This window comes from Cibotium barometz, chromosome 56, assembly GCF_041138505.1.
Source record: "Cibotium barometz isolate CiBa-2024 chromosome 56, ASM4113850v1, whole genome shotgun sequence".
Classification (NCBI taxonomy): Eukaryota; Viridiplantae; Streptophyta; class Polypodiopsida; order Cyatheales; family Cibotiaceae; genus Cibotium; species Cibotium barometz.
In genome coordinates this window covers 5,406,045-5,417,869 of record NC_141101.1, presented here as the reverse complement: position 1 = coordinate 5,417,869, position 11,825 = coordinate 5,406,045, and the positions used below count along the sequence as shown (strand labels likewise).

Sequence of the window (11,825 nt, the reverse complement as noted above, 5' to 3'; positions counted from 1 at the left end):
CCATTTCCGTAAGTTCCTCCCGTTCATCAACAAAAACGGGGGAAAAAAGTCTTGCTCTCTCTCTCTCTCTCTCTCTCTCTCTCTCTTGTAAACACACACAGCCTCTCTCGCATCGTCTTCCTCTCTCTCTCTCTCTCTCTCTCTCTCTCTCTCTCTCTCTCTCTCTCTCTCTCTCTCTCTCTCTCTCTCTCTCTCTCTCTGCATTTTGAGGCGGTCAGGAAGAATTGAGAGAAATCTTTAAATTTGATATTTTTTCCACACGCAAAGTAATTTCAAATGTCGCATCAACTAACGTTCTCTTGTCTCAACTAATTAATTTATGTGAAAGAAAATTTGGGACCCATATTCATTACATGGAAATAGCTTTAAAACACCAATACAGAGACAAACAACAAGAGGGTATAGCCATAGAGGTTTAAGAGGTTTTGGAATTGACTAAGAGACGGAGTTGGGAAGGGGCTCCACACACTATCCTAAGCCGAGAGGGAGTCGTGAAGGGGCTCCACACTATCCTAAGCCTTTGTCCCCTTTGATTGAATACATGTCTCATCGATATGGACAAGAGGAACCCTCTACATGAATTTGGTGTTCACGAGGTTGTGTGATAAAAAAAAGCCCAATGGAAAATAGTGATGTGTGCAAAATGACTCAATTTTTGCATGAAAAACTATTATTGTAAGTGGGATTAATTTTAGGATGCAAGGCCCATCAAAAATGTTAAATGTTTTTTACAAATATAGATCAAGGGGAAAATGCCAGTTAAAATTTATAGCCATTAAAATGTGTTGCTAATGGTGGCACATTAGTGCTTTGAATGATATGATGCAACTATTTACTTCTTTTTAATAAAATTCCTTTTTTCGAGAAAAAAACAAAAACATCGTAACATTAGTAAAGGAGAAATCGTGCATGAATAGCCACTAATCATTCATTCATTAGAGGCGAGCCGGCGAGAGAGCAGTCAACAGCAGAGACAAGGTAGCGCTTATGATCAAGCAGAAGGTAATCCTCCGTTTGCTAGGGTTTTAATGGCTGTATCTGGCGAGAACAGTGGCAACACGCTGCAGTCCCCTCAGCACACAGAGCAGTTCTCGACGTGCTTGGCGCAGCAGTTTGCGAAGCCGGAGCCCCTCGCCCCCTGCGATGCCTTCCTCCAGCACCCTTTGCTTTCAGACTTCGCGGACGGACCAGGACTGCACGAATGCTGGGACCACCTCCTCGTCGCTACTGGGTCAGTACTTTCACTTCCATTGCAGCGTTCTTTTCTCAAGAAATCATCAGACTTGCAACCTCAAAATTTTGAAAGTTTCTCTTGATGATTTGCAAATTTTGGAGCTGAAATTTAACTTGAATGCCTTCACTTTTGCAGTTTTTTTTGAAATTGAGAAATGAAATTCACAAGTATAATGTTACAAGTCCATTTTACATAGTCGGTCAACATTGTCTCATCTGTGTTTTGTTATGTAGTATCAGGTTTTTTTCTATCTGTGTTTGTCATGTTTTGTTTATTTTTGAGGAAATTTTCATGACTCGGGCTACTCCGCCTCAAATCAGCGCCCTGTAAAATCTGTAACTTTGTAGCCCATAGATATCCTGCTTCTCTTTAACCCTTTGCATTTGGATGTAGTCATCGTACTTGGATTTTTTATGCGGGGATTGTCCCAAGATCATAAGCTTCAGGTGAGGAATAACAATTGCAAAACACTTGAGGATGCCATCCGCTTTGCAAAAATCTTTGAAGAGACAGTTGCCAACAAGAGTAAAAAGAATGTTCCTTCGAAGCAAAAGAGCTCAGGCAACTCCAAACCAGATTCCAAACCTAAATGAAAGTTTAGGTTTGTGAAGGCTTCCATGACTCAGATACAAACCTAAACTTCGGGTCAACCCAATCCCAAGGAGGCTCATAGGACCGAGTAGAGCCTCTTGAACATTCGGGAGGGCTGGTGTTTTATTTGTTGCCTGACGGGCCATTGGAAAGGGAGTTGCCCTCAAGGGTAGAAAAAGCAAAAGCATAAAGGGAGGTCTACCGTGTGAATCTAGCAGTGGGACATGGATAGATCCGAGCAGATGTGTGGCCCAGTTGCCTATATCTATCCAGCGCTATTCATAAGAATGGTTTTATAACCATGACGTCAATGTAGATTGGAAAAATCATACATTGTATTTTTTATTGGAAGATGCTCCAATTTATCTCAAGGGTGATTTTGGAGTCCCAACCTCTACCCTTTGAAACTTTGCAGAACTTCACAATGTAATACAAAGTTCGTGTTTTGATTACGAAGTGTTTCAATGTTACTTCCGATTTTAAATCTAGTAAGTTAGATGTTTGGGAGACACATGGGTTAGAAAACATCAAGGCAGAGTTCATTGATGTTTTTCCAGCAGAGTTACCTCATGGTTTACTGCCCAATCAGTCGGTTGACCATAGGATTGATTTGATTCCAGGGTCTCAGCATGTGAGTATTGTGCCTTAGAACATGATCCAGTGGGAAGAGAATGAGATTGCCCGCTAATCGAAATATCTCAGGATGGGACAGATTCGATAGAGTAAATCTCCTTAGGGAGCTCCAACGCTTTTGAAACATAAAAAAGATGGAACTTGGAGGATGTGTGTCTGCTATAAAAAATTGAACAAAGTTACAATTAAGAATAGAAATCGCCTTCCTAGAGCGGACGATTTGATAGATAAGCGCCAGGGAGCCAAGTATTTTATGAAGATTGATCTTCGTACTCGTTATCACCAGATCAGGATAGGCGAGGAAGATGTTTTAAGAGAGGTTTTTAAACTAGATATGCTCATTACGAGTTTCTTGTATTACCTTTGAACTCATGGATGCCCCTGGTACTTTTTAGTAGATGATGAACGATCTCTTTTGGGATCATTTGGAAAAATTGGTTGTGGTATTCTTAGATGATATTTTGATTTATGGTCCTTCTTTGGAGGAGCATGTAGAGCACCTCAGTTGCATACGGTCATTCACGCGACCGTATGGAAAAATCTCTAAATGTGAATCTTTTGTAAAGATAGGTCATCGGATTTCCAGAGATGGGATGAGCATAGATCTTGAGCAGATCCAGAAAGTTTTAGATTGGCCAGTACCTCGGAGTGTTAGACATGTTCGTTTGTTTTTAGGATTCATCGTCTTTCTTTTTAGAGAGTATTCTGACATGACCGTTCTCCTCTCTAACCTCTTTAAAGGACGTGGACGAAAGTCCAACGTTTCTATCGTCTGAAACGAGAGGCTTAATCAGGCTTTTAAAAGGATCAAGCTTATGGTGAGAGATGCACCAATTTTAGCCATGGGTATCGTACCATACCTGTTGTACCAATTGCGGGGTGTTGTGCTGTATCTGCTGTTGGGCGATGCGCTTCTTTTGATCATCTTGGTGTACAGTTGATCCCAGTCAGGCGACGGTTGCTGTACCGGCTTCATTGCTGCTGATACCCAGCTCTTCCACTGTTGCTATTCCTGCTACTCGACTGCTGTACATATATCAAGGTGCCAACTGCCAGGTGCTGTACTGTATCTATCTGCTGTACCCGCTGCCAGGGAATTCAAGGTTATCACACAAGGCAAGAGAGATTACGATGGCTACCATTGGGGGTTGTACTAAAGTGCTACGTGGCTAGAAGTGGCCTTGGTTGACTAGTTACAAGGTGTGGAGGGGCGAGGACGTCTCCAGGTGAGGCCAAGCGATGTTGCAACACAAAGCATGAGCAAGGGTATTCCATGATGCCTATGAACCAACACAAAGCAAGGGAAAGATTCAAAGAACAGTTAGTGTGGTCGTTGAAGCTGCTGCTAGACCTTGTAGAACAAGGTGGTTGGTGGTGAGAAAGAAGGGAATCACACGGTAACTTGTGAGTCAGCACAAGCAAGTGCAAAGGCAAGGTGGCTGGCGATTCTAAGGATCTGGGGACTTGTTGATGAGAAGAAAGACAAAGGGCGAAAGCTTATGGTTGAATCTATAACAACAAGAGAGACTGGGACGTTGTCTTGTGAGTTCCACTTGGTTGTATCTAGTTAGTGATTCTCTTTACCCTTTTGTCATAGACTTGGGGGAACATTTTATTTCTCTTTCCTAATTTATTTCTTGTCTTTCATGCACATGTTGGAAATCTGGTGCAAAGCACCCTCATACTTGTACTAAACAAATACTCCTTGGAATGAAGTTTTTCCTAAGGGGGGGCACAGCCCGTTCCAGCCCCAGTGATGTGTTGAGAGAGGTTACCTTTCATTCAGTGTGATATTTCTCATTGGTTTGCAAGTGTATTGAAACTAGGATTGGTATTACTACTCAGGTGCCTGTGCCGTTATTACAGGTTGCCTTATTTCAAAATGGCCGACCTGCGGCTTTTGAAAGTAAGAAGCTTGATGATACGGAGGTTAGATTTTTGGCATCATGGTGGGCCATAGTGGATTAGAAACACATTATGAATGCATGATTATGAGCTTATGGCTTAATAGGAAAAGCTTAGAGATAATCACACATTAATATGGCAAAATGTAGACATAGTGTGGGACACAAAGAGTGTAATCTTCCATTAGCTTGAGTCTCAATTAATAGGCTGGAGTGCAAGGGATTAAACCTTGATTAGGTTCAAGATTAGGCATGGAATCATCACCTAGTATCTCTCCACGATTGTAGCACCAAAAAGTGAACTCTAAGCCCTAAATATGAGGAGAAGCATCTCTAGTTACCCTTGATTCTCCACAAGTTCCTTTTGTTGGAAGGTTGGTGATTTCGAGCTTGTGATCTATGGCTAGAGCGCGCCTTGGATTATCCCATAAGTGGAAGCACGGGAAGTTGAAGCGCCATATATAGGGTGTGGTGGCACCTTTGTCATCGTCATCTCCTCCGGCTGGTTTTTTGGGAGGCAGCTCATCGGGAGATGGGAGCCCGGTGGAGGGATGCTGCAATGTCCTTTGGGGGTGTTCGTGGAGCTCGATGGTGATGCGTCTCCTACATGCGTTAGTCTTCCGCTGCGCATCCTGACATGGTATCAAAGCTCGGGCGCGTGTGGTCTTGGGCGGCTCAGGTGTGTGTGGTCCTGGGCGACCCCCTTGCGCCTCGGTGGCTTGCGGAGCTCGAATCGAGGGAGGGTGTTGGAAGGTTGGCGATTTCGAGCTTGTTATCTATGGCTAGAGCGTGCCTTGGATTATCCCATAAGTGGAAGCATGGGAAGTTGAAGCGCCATATATAGGGTGTGGTGGCACCTTGTCATAGTCATCTCCTCCAGCTGGTGTTTTGGGAGGTAGCTCACCAGGAGATGGGAGCCCTGTGGAGGGATGTTGTAGTGCCCGTTGGGGGTGTTCGTGGAGCTCTATGGTGATGCGTCGCCTACGTGCATTGGTCATCATCTCCGCTGTGCATTCTGACACCTTTCACCTACCTTTGGTAGATACTCTTTTCCCTTTACTGTTGGATAACTGTGGTTTTTGACCTTTGAACCAAATGCCCTTAGCCCCATGATATTTTGGTGTTTATTTCAACACCCTCTCTCAACAAAATATCCATGACTATAGATGACAAATTACGATGCTAGTCCTAGTTACAACTTACAATGCTGATTATGATGGCCATGCCAGTGCCCGTAGGTCTTACCTTAGTTAGGCTTACAATGTTAGTTATGATGGTTGATGCTAGAGATCTAGTTATGTTTACATCAAGTTGTAACATGCACTGCGGAAGCGTGTTCTTGATTAATGCTAAGCAAAGAAGATTAACGCTAATCCTAACAAAGACATAAAAGAAGGAAGATAGACCTACTCTATTGTATATTGCGAAAACATGCTATATATACAATGATCTTGCTGATTCACAGCTTCATGATGCATACCAAAGATCCCTAGTTGATGCAGGTTTCTGACATGGAGATTCGATATCGGAAGGGTAGCTTGAATAGGGTTGCAGGTGCATTGAGTTAGTTTGGGAAGGTGAATCTTTTGCGTTTCACCGAGTTGCATGCTAACCTTTATATTCCCTGTGATGGCTATGTGAGATTGATAGATATTTAGGTCGATTTTGGTAGCAGGTCCAAACAGAGAGCTCCATTATTATAGACTAGAGCTCAGGGATCATTCCACCTATCAAGGTGGTTGGAGGTACGTATCTTATTTGGAAATGGATTGTTGTTCCAAAATGATAGGGTTTGCATGTCAGATAGTGCTGAGAGATTAGGAGGAGGATCCTGTTGGAAGGTTGGCGATGTCGAGTGTGTGATCTATGGCTAGAAGGTGCCTTGGATTATCCCATAAGTGGAAGCATGGGAAGTTTAAGAGCCAAGAGTGGCACCTTGTCATAGTCATCTCCTCTGGCCGGTGTTTTGGGAGGCAGCTCACCGGGAGATGGGAGACCGGTGGAGGGATGCTCAGTGCCCATTGGGGGTGTTCGTGGAGCTCGATGGTGATGCGTCTCCTACATGCATTAGTCTTCCGCTGCGCATTCTAACATGGTATCAATGCCCCAGGCTCTTGATAGATCTTGGGAGTTGTGTGAGCAAGAGGGGGACTGTTGCGTTGCTGATTGGTGGACTGTTCGGGAAGAGGAGAAGCAAGAGTACGGCGGGCTGATTTGCTGGACAGCCACTTGCAGGTTAAGTTCTTCTTTGTTTCCACCCACCGACCCTTTTTCAGTTACATCCCCGCAGTGGTGGCAGATCTGCTTGAGATGGCTGAGAGACGTGTGAAGATCCCTACACTCCCCACGTTCCCGATGGACCGGGACGGGAACAACTACGGCATATGGAAGGTTATGATGGAATCTGTTCTGGAGTCTTATGACCTTGCTGATTTCATCGTTGTTGGGGTTCCACGGCTGGAGGTAGAGGAAGGGGAGTTACCGTCAATCCGTAAGGACCGGGAGGCACATGCACAGTTGTGGGATCGTGTCAATGCCAGCGTCTGCTCATTTATCTTCCTCAACTGCACACCGCAGGTAATCAATCATATAAAGCATATGACGCTGGCCAGAGGTATATGGCAGCATTTGGCTTCTCTTTACAATAGGGTATCGCCCATGAAGAGGATTTCTTTGGAAGTACAGATGTGGGTTATGAGCCTTGCAAAGTCGTTGATGTGCGGGAGCATATCAACAAGCTGCAGGCGCTGCAGCAGGAAGTTCTTCAGGCTGGGAAGGAGATATCATCAGAGGATATGGCCATGACGTTGCTCGCATTTACCCTCTCAGTACTTAGCATTTTACTCGTCTTTGATTACCAGTGGCAAGCTCAGCACCATTACATGGGAGGAGCTTATACCCATGGTCTTGGACCAGGAGGAAAAATTCTCGAACCCTCCACAGGGCGGAGATTCGGAGGCCTTAATTGACCATCGGTCGAAAGGCCGTAACAAGGGCAAAGGGAAGGCTTTACTAGAGAAGTCTTTTGAGAAGAAGTCCGACGCTCACCGCGAGAAACTAAAGGCAGAGAGGACCTGTAATGATTGTGGTGAGAAAGGCCACTATTGGAGGCAATGTCCCAAGTGGAAGACCGGGAAGGGTGAAGACTCCTCAGCAGCAATTGTGAAGACTCTAGCTTTTGTGCATCTGGAGGTGATGGGCACCGATGTTTCATTTTCTTCAGGCAGGTAGGAGGTTGGAGGACTCGCCGTACGGATACTCGGGAGTGGATTCTAGACAGTGGTGCTTCCAGGCACATGACTCCTTCGCGTTCAGATTTACAGGATCTCTGCAGGTATTCTGGTCACATTCTTACTGGGGATACATCCACTATCCCAGTTCACCATGAGGGCAGGTTGGAGATAGTTCCCGATGGCAGAGGGGGGAAGCATTCCTCCCAGGTGTTGTATGTTTCCACACTTGGTTTTCATCTGTTGTCAGTGCATCAGGTTTGCAAGACTGGCGTACGGGTGGAGTTTGATGAGCATTTTGTTGCTCTCCGAGACAAGGCAACATGCCAGGTAGTTTGGGAAGGCGGAGTGGAGAATGGAGTTTACAAACTTTCAGCACCCTCTCTCCCAGGTCCTCAGTTTTGTGATGAGTGGTAGTCTGGTAATGGCCACTTAGGTGTGGATACGCTGCAGGTGCAAGCTTTCCAGGACGAGATGGAGGATAGCTTGCCAGTTGATGGTAGCAGTTGGTAGGAACTTTCCAGTACTGTTGTTGGTAGTTCTTGTGTTCGTCAGTCAGAGGAAACTTTACAGGTAATCTATGCTCTGATGTCTCATAGTATTCGAGACAAAGAAACTCCTGTAGATGAGGATGTTCTTTCCACGAGGACCTCTTGGAAAGCCAGTCAGGACCCAGGTGGCAGTTGATTACTTGCAGAAGGAGGCGGATCCTCCAGGCTTTGTGGTTCCGGATTCAGAGGGGGTGGTTGACAGGTTTCAGAAGGCCTTGCGTGGTCTTCAGCAGGGTTCTAGGACTTGGTTTCCCACCGTAACAGGTGTTGATCCTTGTGAGCAGTGTGATGCCTCTTTGACTCGGAAGCAGAATGGTTCATTGATTTGGTTGATGGATACGAGATTGGACGGGAGCTTCCTAATGAGGCTGTTGAGCTCATGGTTGCAGATGACTCTTTGGGAGGTAGGATTGCGTATCTTGTGGTTTCTGTAGCATGCAAAGGATCTTGGTCTCTTTTACACAGGAGGGGGATTGATGGATGGAGTCCGACTCCACGGTTGGAGTGACTCAGATTGGGGAGGAGATCCAGACATGAGGAGATCTACTTCAGGCCAGGAGGAGTTTTATGGACCAGTAAGAGGCAGTCATCTTTTGCCTTGTCGGCGACAGAGGCAGAGTACCGGGCTGCTTGTGCTGCTGCTTGTGAGGTGGTGATGTTGCATGGCAGGATTGGGCTTTCACTGGAGGAACCCATGGTCATCTAGAGGCACTTTATTCATGAAAAGATCATTGCTGATGACATCTTGCTAGAGTACTATTCGACGGAGGACAGTACGGTGGACCTCTTCACGAAGTCGCTATCTCAGGATTTGCTTAGGCGGCACCCCAGCTCCCTGTGGTTGGTTTCATAGCCAGAAGCTGAGAGGGGGTGTTAGAAGTCATCTCTTGTCTTTACCTAGACACCAAGGTCTCTATTGTGGGTGTGCCCGTCCATTGTAGGTATTTTCTCATTTTTCCTCACTCCTTGTATTTTTCCCCGTTTTTTCCCATTTTTCTGTGGCTTGGGTGGCAGCCTTGCCTTGAGGTGGTAGGATGTCTTAGCATGTGGCCGACTGCAACTATATGCGTTTACTGGTGCTGGCCGACTGTGTGGACACCTTCTTGGTGCTGGCCGACTGTACATAGTACTAGCCGACTGGTTTATTACTAGTCATGATGGACATGCTCCTGTCGGTTGTCTTTGGAGCAGGCCGACTGCTGCTTGGGGGCCATATAAAATGGCCCCACATCCCTTGCCACTTTTGTATCTTGTATTCAGGATCTTCTTTGTGTATATAGAGCAGAGTTACATGCCTCTATCTCTCTCCTTGTCTTGTACTGTTTTTCTACAGTGTGTTTGCTCGTGTTCCCAGATTTGGTCATCATCTCCGTTGCATATTCTGACATGGTATTAGAGCCCGGGCGTGTGTGGTCCTGGGCGCATCAGGGGTGTGTGGTCCTGGGCAACCCCCTCGCGCCTCGGTGGCTTGCGGAGCCTCGAATTGAGGGTGTTGGAAGGTTGGCGATTTCGAGCATGTGATCTATGGCTAGAAGGTGCCTTGGATTATCCCATAAGTGGAAGCATGGGAAGTTGAAGAGCCATATATAGGCTAGAGTGGCACCTTGTCATAGTCATCTCCTCCGGCCGGTGTTTTGGGAGGCAGCTCACCGGGAGATGGGAGCCCGGTGCAGGGATGCTGCAGTGCCCGTTGGGGGTGTTCGTGGAGCTTGATGGGTTATATGCAGAAAACGCAGGTGTGTTTGCTGATTTGGGCTTGTGGAGGTGCTGTATGGCTGCGCCTATGGCTGTAGGGACTGATGAACGGCATGCGTTGGAGAACCAGGGCTGGTTGAAGCAAAACTCAAGTACTCCAAGGGCTGGATGAGACTGGTCTAGTGCTGAAGTCAAGGGTACTCCTAGAGCTGAGGAGGAAAGCTCTTAGCACACTGAAGACTGAATGGAGAACTAAGCCCTATGCAAGCCTATTTATACTAGATAGGGGTTGGGCAAGTTGGCTAGTCATAATTTAATAAACTGTATGTTTATAAATGACAATAAATGCTTAAATAAATACCTTAAAATATGAAAAAAATACCAGATAAATCCTAGTAAATTCCCTAAGGCTTCTGGGATGTTCTAAATGATGCACAAGCATATGAATGCATATCATGCAAGATGCAGAGTGCTTTCTGATACAAACCCTAAGGCTTCTACTGACTCTACGTGCAAGTGGGTTAAGGGACTCGACTGACTGACTGACCCGCTAAGGCCGAGGAATGACCTACGTAGCTCGTGCCTGACTTATCCTGGACCGAGGATGTACAATGGGGTCACGGCGTACGACAAATATCATCCTACTGGGTTCTAATAATGTACAAATGTTGCACTGCTGATGATGAGCCATCTTGTCACCATGCACTGAGTGCAGAGTGCATGTGACATTCCCTCCTGCTTAGCTTGGCAGCAGGTTCATGGCTTCCAAGTAGTCCGCCAACAACTGGGGGTGCTCTTGGAAGAACTCCTCGTCTAGCCATATGGCTTCGTGGGTACCTCGATCTCGGAATTTGGTATAGAACTGACGTATTCGTCAACCGGAAGCATGCTTCCATCGATGAAGAAGGATCTGCTCAGGCTCAATAACTTCTGCTTTGTCTACCACGTCTAGCTGCTGTTCATCTGAAACACTTCTGGACCAACATATGGTTTTAGCCAAGAAACATGGAAAACATCATGCATTGTCTAACTGGTAGGCAACTTTAACTTCATGGAGACATCACTCAACTTCTTAACTATTGGAAAAGGGCCAAAACTACGGAATGAAAGCTTGGGACAACGTTTGCCCACTTGTTTCAATCTTTGTTTCAGGATACGCAAATAGACCCAATCCCCTTCTTTGAAGTGGACATCTGGTCTAGACTTATTTGCCTGTCTGCTATATGCTTCCTGAGCTTTGGTCAAGCGGTCCTTGATTGACTCAATGATCTCGGAAAATGCTTCCGTGGTTTTATTAGCCTCTAATGTAACACGTGGAAGCTCTGGGTAGTCTTCTTTCAGCCCTAAACACTCTTGAAAACCTTCTGATGCAAAAACGCACCATCTGATGCAAAAACGCAAGTAGAGAGAGAGTAGAGAGAGAGAGAGTGAGAAGTACTGGAAATTCAGTATATACTATGGTACAAAAAGGGTACATATCTGCAGCCATGGGCTGCCTTCATAAAAAAGGTGGTTAACCCTAAAATCTGTCCCCTATGGGACCTCTAAGGATCCAAACCCCTAGTGGGATTGAATGAATAAGACATTGAGCAAGGGGGGCTATTTATAGCCCCTTGGAATAAATGGTGAACTGGCCGACTGCTGGTCGGCCGGTTACAAGTTCATTAAAGTCCCTTTAATGCAGCCCGACTGGATCTTATCCATGTTCTTGATGCGCCTGCTGCTGTCCACTCTGCTGACTTCAGCCGACAGCTATTCTGGCAACCAACATCCTCTTTCTTGCAGCCGACAGCCCTTGTCTGGATTCATGTGCTTCAGCCGTCTGCTTCCCTCCATGATCCCACTTGTCCTGCTCCATGCTCACCTCAGATGCTCACCTGAAGCTCCTACATTTTGGTTCTACCTATCTTCTACTGGTTCATGGTCTTTTATCTGTTTACCTCTTCTGGATCTAGCCCAGAGAATGTCCATGGCATCTGTGATGCAC

General features: G+C 45.9%; 1 protein-coding gene across 1 annotated transcript in view; it reads left to right on the top strand.

The window, feature by feature from the left end:
• Window positions 1–908: 908 nt before the first annotated feature.
• The window catches only part of LOC147606824 (uncharacterized), a 51,730-nt gene continuing 40,813 nt past the window's right edge, over window positions 909–11,825 (top strand). Inside the window, exon 1 of the mRNA XM_086791103.1 lies at window positions 909–1,231. Coding sequence (XP_086647229.1) covers window positions 1,029–1,231 — 203 coding nt within the window. The 5' untranslated portion in view covers window positions 909–1,028. The remainder of the gene's footprint in view (window positions 1,232–11,825) is intronic.